A 12,060-nucleotide genomic window follows, 5' to 3' on the forward strand; every position below is an offset into this window, starting at 1 on the left:
TCATCTGGCCTAGAAACACCCTGAGATTCCCCAAGATGAACGGCAAAGCATTGCTGAGGAGGAGGACATCTGGAATGACCTGCTGCTTTCAAGACCTGATCTTGTACAAGCAGATGAAAATGAATGGATGGACTTTTGTTTTTTCCGTCTTTATACACGCTGATGTAGGTAGAACTCCACGTTCTGACTCTAAACAAAATCAATCAGCAATTACATTTTTCTTCACAGTGCAATCACGAAAACAAGTAAACATAATTTGTAAGACACTTGGTTTAAGTTTTCACATCTCATCTGATTGAGGTTTGAGTGAAGAAGCAATAAAGCCTTTCTGTTTTATTCAGCTAACTCAAGGACATAATAAGGAGTTTTTTTCTTTAATTATGTGGATTTTCTTGATTAAAGCAACCGCTAAAACCAAAATTACATCAGTGACTTTGAACACTAGTGATGCTGAAAAGTTTCACTCCAAACAACCCTCCAGCACGTTCAGTAAATGATCTTTGCCCATTTTGTGCCTCTGTAAAACAGTAATGAGACAAGCAGGGACATTATCTTGATTAAAATCAATCCCTATTGGATTACGCTGCGCTGCATTCCTCTGCTTGGCTCAGCTCATTAGAATAGAGCAGAGAAAACAGAAATCAGAAGTGCGAAGCCTTATCGAAGTGTTACGTGTACATGCATGGAAGACTTGACAGATAATCCCTGGAGTCCTCCATTAGTGTCCTCAACCGTTACTCAGACGATGTGCTGCTGTCGCTGTGTTTTACCGTCCAACAGCTTGTACATGATCTAACTTTACTGTATTTTTGGATGAGTGGCTGTTTAAGAAATGGGTCAATGTATAAGTGAGAGACTATTGATATACTATATGGAAATCAGAATGAGCTAAGATGGGTATAAGCGGGAATGAAAGCGTAGGAAAAAGGAGAAGAAAACAAAAAGAAGGAAGCGGGGAAGAGAAGGAGAATAGAATAAAGGGAAAAAGATGTATGGAAAAGAGGAAGATAACATGAAAAAGGAAGGTGTGCAATAGAAAAAAGGAAGAAGCACAGAGGGACTGGAAGAGGATGGAGAGAAGACAGAAAGGAGAGGCTAAAGGTCAGAAAAGAAAGGATTAAGGAAAGTGATAACAAGCACAAGAAAATTAGCCAAGACTGAAAGATGAAGATGGAATAAACAAAAATTAAAGCATGGATGGAGGCGGATAAAAAGAAGGGGAAATAAGGCCAAAAAGAAAAGAAGCAAACAGTTGAAGGAGAAAGGAAAACGTGGAGGAAAGAACTGATAAAGGTGGACAAAATCAAAGTAAAAAGAAATGGACTGGGAAGAGAAAAAGGAAAGGATGGAGATGGATGAGAGAAAGGAGAGATTAAAGTTCAGAGAAGGAATGAAGAAAATCCTCAAACGGCCAGATGGATTAAATGAAGCAAAGGAAAGATGAAAGGAATCGAGAAGGAAGGACTGGAAAGAGAAAATGAAGGAAGGATGGACTAAACAAGGATAAATAAAAGAAGGGAGGAAAGGCGGAAGTAAACAAACGTGAAGTGAAGGGGGGATGGAAGGAGAGGAAGGACGAACTAATTCGTTTTCACGCCGTCGCTTCTGTCCCGTGCAGGCTCGCCGCCGTGCGCCCTCCTCCATCACAGCAGCACATTCTTCAACACGGTCAGCGGCATCGGTACCGGCGCTCAAAGCTCACCGAACAACCGACACACCAGCAACCCAGCGGGGCTCCGCGGGCTCCGAGTCCGCCGACAGACACCCGAAAAGGGGCAGCTAGAGGGAGGGAGAAAAACGCACGCACCGATCGAGGACCATGGAGAGCGCCGGGAACGGCTCGGACGCGGACCACCGGAGCCAGCTGCCGTTGTTTTACAACAACACCAGCTTCTGCCGGAACTTCACCGACAACACGAGCTTCTCGGAGCCGCTGCCGCCGTGCGACGTGGAGCGCGGACTGACCGGCAGCCTGGACGTCGACGCCAACCCGGTGATCATCGCGATCGTTATCACGGCTCTGTACTCCATTGTGTGCGTCGTGGGGCTGGTGGGCAACGTGCTGGTCATGTACATCATCGTCAGGTAGGACTGAGAGAACTCTTTGCCACGCTGAGGCGAGCGGACGCGTGTCCTCAGCCTCGATGCGCATAATTAAACCTTTTCACACCTTTTGAAAACGAGCCACGCACGTGTGTAACCTGTTGATCTGTTGAGCAGAGTGGACGTGGAAGTGTGTTTGTGTGTTTTGTGGCCGAGTGAAGCCATGTGAATGCTGACAGCGCTGCATGTACAGCTGCCGTTCGTGCGTAAAATGCCTCCAACCTCGCTGCAAATTGCTCCAGTGCGCAGAACGCAGAGGGACAGGGAGGAAAGGAAAGCTGCTGCACTAAAAAAAACAACCGCTTATTATCTCCAAATCTGTGGCTGCTTTCATCCAGGTTGCATCATACAGCTAAACTAATAAATCAGCTGATGTGGCCATATTATTCCCATGTGAGTCCAAATCACTGCGGGCCAGTCAACCCCTTTGAAGCCACAGAGCACATGAAGGCAGCAGTGTCCTCTCCCTATGGACATTACATTAGAGTATAAGCACAGCAGATAAGTGCTGAAAGTTTGCCAGATGTTTCTCCAAACTCGGCTAACTATTCCTGATGTTATGCACACGATTTGGTTTGTAAGAGTCACACTATATGTTCCAATACATCAATTTCTTCTTAAATCTCCACCTCTCTCACCTCATCTCATTCATATTTAAAACTGTGTTTGAAGCCAATGCCACACTGTCAAGATCTCATCACAGAATGAGCCTTTATCCTCTTCAATCACTGGTCTAATGGGCTAATCACACATGACAAGCGCCCACTTGCTCTTCAGTAGATGAGATTTCAGTTGTTTCACAAACTAAATTAATGTTGATCAGCTGGGCAGCTGAGCGAAGCACTCCCACAGGCAGAAGCTGGTCTTTGAATGCACACCAACACCGGACATGTGTGTTGGTTAAACTGCAGATGTGTCGTTTCACATGAGGCTCTTTTAGGTATTAGAGCGCACTACATTGGTGGAGGAGATGAGTCTGTGGTAGAGGAAAATGAGGACAAAACAAGTGCACTTGGAAAAGAGCTGGACAGCTTAGGGGACAATTGGACAGTTGAGATGTGAGGAGGATAAAAATGAGTTTTCCACCCAGTGATTACCCACTTTATTGGTCTGATAAAGTGGCCGAGTGCAGGATTTGCTGTGCTGAACTTGTCGGACAGGTGTTTTAATGGTGTTATAATTGAAATGCCACCTCTTTATTGGAGAAATTAAAGAGGAGACTACTCAGCTGATTTACTTCTTTATTACAACAATGATCTACTACATGATTACTTTGTTATTCTTCTCACTTAGCTCGCTGTTTCCAGGGCAGATAAATGTTCGTTTGCCAGACTGAGCACATTATCCCACATTAATCTGAGTCTCGGTGCTTCCTGAAATGCATCCGTTTTGCTAAAGAACGCACATTCGATTGCCGGATGTTGTCGACCCCAAATTACTTGCAGCAGATCTGCTCCCCGGTGACTCCATAGCAACAAAATGAAGAGGAAGCACTGCAAAAAAAGTAAAATCGCCAGCATCGATTTAATGCATCCATGTTTGGCTGATGCATGAGCTGGTTTGAATAACGCGTTTTCAAGGGGTTTGTCCATAAAGCAGATGACGGGTGGTGCAGGGATCTACTTGATCTTAAGCTCTGGGGAGTTTCATGGGAGCACGATCAGGACAACCAACCATCCTCCTGCCTTTTGTCCGTGGTAATGAAGTGAGCATCAGGCTTTATAGTGACACACAACAAGGAGTGTCTGGATGTTTTGCGCAACTTTTGGGAAAAAATGAGACTTTTGAGGCAATTAAAAAGAAGGTAAAGGATCCGTCTTGTTTCTCTGAAAAGCACAATCCATCAGGGTCATTAACATGCATCAGCCTCTTTGTCTTTCCGTCCCTGTGTAGCACCTCTTGTGGTCTTTTCTCTCTGTTGACAGATTGAGAGTGAGCTGCCATTTAGCTAATGACACACTGTGGATATTCACTCGTAAAAGGAAATGCAGTCTTGAACTGTCCGTCCTCGTTTTACAGTCGGGGCCTTGAATGCAGTTTGGCTAGATTAAGCAGAGACAGCAGTGGATGCGAGCTGTTTTTTTTTTCCTCCCATACAGTCTGACTAATGATGACCTTAAAGCCATAAAACACTTCTCTCTCGCTCCTTATCTCTCTGGCCTTTCACTGCCTCTCTCTGCCGCTCCGCAAAACTCTGCAAACATCCGCAAACTTCTTGTGAGCAAACACAGACAGTGATCTGCACGCTCAAACGGAAAAAAATCTATTGAACTGAAACTGCTGGGTTCCACGAGGAATATGCCATCGGTGCCGAGTACTTTCTGTTGCCACGGCAACACTGGGAGGTGTTTTTTTCCTGATGAGTGCAAAGCGGCTCCCCCACCTCCCCAAATCCAGCCAGACCAGCAGCTGCACCTAATTGGTCCGATTGAGGAGTTGAAGCGTTTTCTAAAACTTTGGATGTTTTTGTTTCAGGAGGTCAGGAAGCATCTGCACCCGCTGACCTGCATCAACCCGCAGCCGCACAACTAATGGGATGGTGGACAATTCAGTTGTTTGCTGTTAAGCAGCTCCCTGGTGACAAAGTAACTTCTAAACAGTTCGTATGAGTTTGAACCCAATAACACAGAACATGAAGTCATGACTGCAATCCTGCCTCACCAATTTAATGACAGAGTCGAGGTAATGGGTTTCTGGAAGCTTCTGATGGAGTTTCATGTTGAGTTTCAGATGACTAACCTGCAGTCACTGGACTGCCAGGTGAACCCACTGAACCCCAGCACACACCAGCAGGTTTCAAAGATGTTTTCTAAAAAACTGCCAAAATGGCTCAACTGTTTATAGACAACTCTCAGATTTTCAAACGTCCTGACAGTCCTTGAACTACTCGTCTGTGGCATGGCACTCAGTCTGGAAAAAAATAATGAAACCATAGCTCAAATTTTCTTTATTCTATATATTTCATTTAAAAATTTGCCATTTGTACAAACTACATTGTGTAAACAAAATAAAATACTGCACTTCTCGGTCCAGCTGTAATGAATGACCAGTAGTCAAATGACAAAAGTTTAGATTTTTCGGCTGAACTGCAGGATGTGTAAATAGTAAATGAACGCTGAAACAAGCTTAAAATGTGAATAGTAAAATATCTGTAGCTTGTCACCATTTTTTTTCCAAGCACTGCTAACACCTGTGGGAACTTGGAAAATGTTGGATGTGTTGATTCCAGGTTTTTAAATAATCATAACTTTGTCATTTTGTGCAAAAAGACATTTTTGAGTTTTCTCTGCCTCTGGTCGTGGTTATACTGTTCCCATAGTGGTGCAGGATTCTATATTGCAGTGAAAAATGTGTCAATAATGAGTAAAAATGAGCGGCAATAACAAGTAACTTTGAGGCTTAAGTTCATCTGGCAAAGTAGGAATCCTTGTGTTTTTTTTAAAGGACAGATTCATATTTCTTCTGGTCCATCCTGACCTACCTAAATGAACATTGAAATGTTTATTACTCACGATAAGTGACAGGACAGCTAAATCACTTCATGTATGTATGAAATTGGAAGTTCATCTTAAGTTTATATGTTTCAACAGACGAGTTTAAGCAGTCAAGTGGGTGTCTTTCAGAATCCTCTCTTTCTGTTAATGACCCTCAGCAGAAAAATCCTGCAGAAAAAGAAGTGCTGCATTGAAAACACAACTTCTGGAGGATCCCCGATTGATTCGTCTGGCTCAGACGGCCCAAGCCTGATTAGGTTTGGCCTGATGTAACAGTGCATTTTTACACGGAACAAAGCTGGAGGATTTTGTCTTGGCTTTAAGAGAGAGGTCTCCATAGATCCAAACAGTTGTGCCTGGAATAAAAGAGAAATGTTGGAGTTGGGCTCATGCAGAACTGAGTAGCATCAGATACCAGAAATAAACCCAATCGACTGGGATTCCACTGCTGATTTATATCAACAGGCTAATTGTGTTATGTCTAATGTAGCCGTCTCCCCTGTGGCTGGCCGTGCCTCAGATAATCCATCCTCTTAGCCCAGGGAGTCGGTCACTTACATGCAGGTTTCCTTCCGGTACTAAACATGACGCTAAACAGACCTGGAACCAGAGGTAACAGAACGGGACCACATCTGGACCAGAATGAAAGCACAAAATGCGGATCCAAACTCATACAGGTCTGTGATGGAATGATTGTAACGCATTAATGTATACGAGGATTGCCCTTCAAAGCAGCTATATTTTATTAGACCTGCTACTAAAGACTGATTTAATCTAAGTGTTGATACATTTTCATCCAAAAAATATCCCATTTGATGAGTTTTCTGCTTCAGTGTGTATTATGCAGCTACAAGAACATAAGGCATTTAAAAACGGTCCCTACTAATGAACAGACAATATTTAAGGTGGTTTTACCTTTCCAAGCGGTGCCTTCGGTTCATTTAACGGTCATCATTTTACTGATGTTTGCTGTTTATTTGAAAGAAAATTTGTATATACATGGAACTGAAAAATGCAAAATGTTTTTTTTTGAGAACTATTACTTTACAAATGTTCTTTATGTTTAATTACAGAAAATATCTAGCAAAATATCAGAAAAATAATAATTTAGAGCGAAAAAACCCAAAACAGGCCTAAACTACACATATTGAACATCAAAAATCTGTATTTTTACAATTAGTAATTTGTTCTCTTAATATGTGTCATGGTTAAATTAGTTTTACTGTATTTAAATCTGCTACAAAATATCTTTAGAGATATTTATCATTATTCAAAAGAAAAATTATGTATGCTAGGGACTTAAAAATGTGAAATGATTTTTTAAAAATAGTTATTTTACAAATGTTCCTTGTTATGTTAAATTACAGGTAATATCAAGTGATATTACAGAAGAAAAATATTAATTTAGATGCAAAACTGTAAATCATGTGCATATCAAACATTAGTATTTAAATCTATGTGTCACTGTAAAATTACAGTTTCACTACATTTTAATCTGCTAATAATTTTTTAATACATTTTTCAGTTTCTTTTTCATGTTAATCTAAACTAATCAACCATTTTAGCATTTAAAAAAAAATCAGGTATTTTTTTCAGTGTATTGATTAATGTATTTTCGGTTTCATCAATTAAGCAGATTAACTGCTGCAGCTCTACACTACAGGATCTGGAGTTTTGGACCCCTGCATTTGAATTCTTGAAATTGTTCTGCAGACTACAGTTATTGACGGCAATAAACAGGAGGTGGGTTGCGTGGGATGAAAGAGAGAGACTTTCCCCACATTTAAACAAATTAGGTACGCATGGGTGGAGGAATAAAAAGCAAAAACATGAGCTCTCGGGATCATTGACTTCATTTTAAACCGTGCCTTTGATGTTGCTTGGGAAGCCTCTTTACCTTTCATGTGAATTCATAGCTAGATGGTGGATGTGGGTGCTGCTCATGTGACTGTTGGGTGCAGAAACATCTGGACGGTCTCGTGTACATCCAGCTGCTTCGAACCTGCCACCAGTTCAGAGTAACATCTGTCATTCAGGCTTGTATTCTACTGTAAAGTGCTTGACACAAACTTCATCGTTGGCCCCTGAAACCTGCTGCCCTCACCTCTGTTTTGTAACGTCTGAACATGCAGCCATCGTGCATCATCTCAGTTACCGTTAATCAATGACGAGCTCGATAATTACAGTTCGCATGAGGATTTTACACTGCAATTACCGTGTTTGCTTTGGCGTACAGACAAACTCACCTGCCGCGAAACGAGTCAAGACAAACGTATTCGTGCGCTAACCTCCGGCCTCGGAAACAATAAAGCCATCAGATCATTATTATCTGTATGACAGAGCCTGACAGCACAGTGACAGACTGGAAGAGAAGGGAACTCTGCATGCAGCTTTTTACTACACTTGTGTTTCTACACATAACAAGAGAGAACAGAGTCCTATTTTCTTGCTAAGTAGACAATTATGAGTAGAGAGTGCAGCAAGCTAATTAGAGTGTCCTTCCTGTTCGGGAGTAATGAGCTCTTTAACGTTACTGGACGCTGCTGGAGAATTACAGTCCGGTTGTAGCAGGAGGTGTTTCTGTCCGGCTCAAAGAGTGAATCTGAGAAAACCGACATCGCAGAAGAAAGGGAAGTTCAATATAAGGCCTTCTTCGAGACACAACTAAGCTCAATTTAACACCCATATGTGATTTTGACCATTTTCTTGGGGGGAAAAACTTACTCTCATTTTAGCTTGATCCTCAATTTGACACCCTAAATGTCTCTTTTTGTCTCTCACTGCACTGATCTTTGAAATATTCTGCTCCGTAGATAACCAAAAGAAAACATTAAATATGAGCCTTGCATATCAGAAATGTGTTTGTGACTGAATTCAAGTCTCAACTCTGTGTTTTTATCTGATCTAAGAGTTGCCACCTCAAAGAGCTACATATAAAGATGAGTTTTGCACTGACTTGTCACAAATTTAACTAATTAATGAAAGAATCTTTGCCTTGTTGTGTGTGTGTCTGTCCTTCACATATCTCGACAACCGTACATCTGATTTACTTTAAACTTGCCGAGTGTGTTGCATTGGATTCAAGAAAATGCAGTGTGGACTTTGAAGTGGTTTGGATGAGCAGTGGCTGTTTTAGGGTTGATTTTTTTCAGAGGAAGTTTACTGTTTGTGATATCTGCCTTCGATAACACTAAAACCGCTGGACACTGCTGCAGAGTCGGAGCACCATCAGTCTGGTGTTTCTGTTGAGCTCATAGAAAGAATGACACTAAGAAACCAGACATTACAGTGAACAGGAAAGTTCAAAATAAGGCTTTGTCTATGTCCAGGTGGTTTAACACCAGTATGCATTTTGCGTTTCAGCCTGATCCCCAATTTGATACCGTAAATGCTACTTTTTGTCTCTCGATGCACTGATCTTTACTTGTTTGAAGTAATCAGCTCTGGAGATGACCAAAAGAAAACTTGAAATATGAGCCTCCACATGTCAGAAATTTGCCTTCTTGACTGGATTCATGTATCAATTCTGTTGCCACCTTAAAGATCAATGTATAAACTTCAGTTTTACACTGATTTGTGAAGAATCTAACAGACAAATGAAGGAATATTTTGTCTTGTGGTGCGTGTGTATGTTCTTCACATATCTCGACAGCCGTATGTCCAATCTTCTTGAAACTTGCCGAGTTTATTGTTATCAACCCAAGAAAGAGCAGTGCCAAATTTAAAGTTGTTTGTGTCAACAGTGACCATTTTAGGGCTGAAAACGGTGACATCTACCTTTGCTGATGCCAATCTGATTGTGACAACAGGACATCACTAGTTTTGTTAATTTTCTGTGTAAAAGGGAAGCTTGTGTTTCATTTTATCTGTCTGAATGTACATTTTATTCAGATTTCATTAGGAATATTAAAGACTTTGTGGATTGCGATAGCTTCTTGGGCTGGCATGGTGATGCAGCGGTTAGCACTGTCACCTCACAGCCAGACGATTGTGAGTTTGAAGCTCCTCGTTTGTGAGTGTGATTGACCGTCTGTCTCTCTGTGTTAGTCCTGTGATGGATTGGAAACCTCTCTAGGGTGTTTCCTGCCTTTTGGCCAGTTTCAGCTGGGATTTGTCTATTTATTACCCCATAAGGTTGTAAAAAAAAAAAAAAAAAAAAAGGGAAAACTCAGTGAAGCCTACAAGCACTGCTAAAGATCCCCAGCTTTGCTTGTGTTTCTCGTGTTATCTTCAAACTAGACAGGATAATTTCCTTTATTGATTAAATTTTTGCTGCTTATTTCTCCTAAGAGGGGAGATTCAGGAGAAAAATGTTGAAATCGCCAAATAAGAAAATGATTTATTCCTTCTGAGACAATAAAACACTAATGTGATTGCAATATTTTGAGGGATTTAGTGACAGACGATGTTACTGTATACGCTAAGAAAGACCGATGATTACTGAAACAGAAAGGAACAAAAGCCAGATTTTTGCCTCTTTCTGCTCGATGATTGATGGCAGCTCTTGGCTCTTTTGTCCATCTGTCATTTACAAAGTGACTCACACACTTGGACTGATTCTGCTCTTTATGTTTGATGACAGGTGCTGTTAAACATTGTCTGTCTTCATCAGCGACGGCATTTCAGAGTATCAACAAAGAACTGCAGATCTTTGTATCTTTTCATGAAAACCACTTTTTTTCCCCTCCTTTAGAATAGCTAATTGTTTAAAGATGAGCAAACAAAGCATCCCAAAGAGGTCAAATGATGACCTCATCTGAAGTGAAATCCATCAGTTTGACAGCCGTCGCACTTTTTTCACTGCTAACACAGTTGCGCCTCCTCAAGGGCACAGTAAGGCCCTTTGCAGAAGGTCCTCTGCAGATTAAAAAAAAAAAATGTTCCTAAGCAACAAACTGAAGATCTGTCTTTGACCTCAACCTGTTCTTTTTATTGCCATTTGTCATATTTCCAGAGACTGAAAACCATTACAGGGCTGAATCACGCTGAAGTGGACAAACATCGTTGAACCCACGAGCAGAGCACAATACGCTGGTTGTTGAATACATGCAGCGTGTGCGATTTATGTTATTGCAGTCTAGATAACCCCATTTGCAAGTCTTTGTAAACTAAATTTGAGCATTTTTCATGTAGGCCAAGTGGTTTTCACTGCAAGATTGGCAGCAGTGTCCTAAAAAAATGAACTTTTCCCCCTTAATTCCTTATAAAATTGGCAAAATATCAACATTTCACGCTAATTTTCAGCTTAGCTACAATTTGACAACAATTTCAGCTATCTTAATTGGCAATTTTCAGTGTTTTTGCCTGTTATATTGAAATTGCACATATTTCCCATTACTGCTGCCAAGTTTCCACGGACTGATTTAGTCCTTGGAGTGATTTAATTTCCGAACAGTCAGCTTTCAGGGACGAGAAACTTTACTACTTCTGCACTCAAGGTTGAGAGAAATCACATGAACACAATGAAACCAACAGCACAAAGACCAGATGAGTCGTGATTGCTTTAAGAATCACCGAGGAGTGATGTGTTGCAGTAAATCGTAAATGCTGTGAGTAGATTCTTTTCTTTCAATGACATTTTCCACTGTCTGTGTGGTTGGAACTGAAGATGATTTGAATGTAAATGATTTACCAGCTGGAAGATTGGCTGAGTTGGACATCTGCTGAGCTTCCAAGCCCATGGGAGTTTGTCTTTGTGGGTGCGTGGATATTGATCTCTACATCACTTTCAGTCGATCCAATCAGGAGCGTTCCAATGCCTCACCTCTCACAGTTGACGGATGCTTTTATTAAACGTTTTCGTCACTCAGCACAGGTCTGCAGAGGACACAGCGAGAAGGAGCAAATCACATCACCTTGTGGTGTGTTTTATGCGGTAGGGCAACAATTTATGCTGTCGGACATAAAAAAAGAGCCTTTCTGAGGATAGTAGTAGAGCCTGATGGATACTTGAATCTTAAGGCCAATGCAGATTTAAATATTCCAGTGGTGGTATATCAGCCTTATTGTTTATGTACAGGAATATGTTTTTCTACATTATGGTCTTAACCAAAAAAACTTTTAAAAGAAACAATACTTTCCTTGAAATGTCCTTTATGTCATATTTTTTAGCCTACAGGCTTCCTAACACACAGTCCTCACCTTCTCAAATTGTTCAGGCCTGTTTATATGCACGAGAGAACAGTTGAGCTCCTGAACTGAAACTTGAAGAAAAAATGTAATTATCAGCCAAGTTACGACTTAAATTTAGTTCTAAATGAAGCACATTGATGCAATTACCATCATTATGTCAAATCATAATAATAATGTTTGCAATCTAAAAAAAAAGTGCGTCTAAATCAGAAAATTTGAATGAGTATCTTGCGATTATGCATTTATATAAGCGGTGGGGATAGATCCTGTGAATGATTTACTGTTATTTTTCGAATTTGAAAATCGTACTAAACATCTGGGGGAACTTTTC

General features: G+C 41.0%; 1 protein-coding gene across 1 annotated transcript in view; it reads left to right on the forward strand.

The window, feature by feature from the left end:
- The first annotated feature begins 1,259 nt into the window (after positions 1-1,259).
- Positions 1,260-12,060, forward strand: part of oprm1 (opioid receptor, mu 1) — a 35,423-nt gene continuing 24,622 nt past the window's right edge. The window contains exon 1 of the mRNA XM_022203784.2: positions 1,260-2,085. Within this exon, the coding sequence (XP_022059476.1) occupies positions 1,820-2,085 (266 nt within the window). The 5' untranslated portion in view covers positions 1,260-1,819. The remainder of the gene's footprint in view (positions 2,086-12,060) is intronic.

Source organism: Acanthochromis polyacanthus, chromosome 15, assembly GCF_021347895.1.
Source record: "Acanthochromis polyacanthus isolate Apoly-LR-REF ecotype Palm Island chromosome 15, KAUST_Apoly_ChrSc, whole genome shotgun sequence".
In the NCBI taxonomy this organism is placed as follows: domain Eukaryota; kingdom Metazoa; phylum Chordata; class Actinopteri; family Pomacentridae; genus Acanthochromis; species Acanthochromis polyacanthus.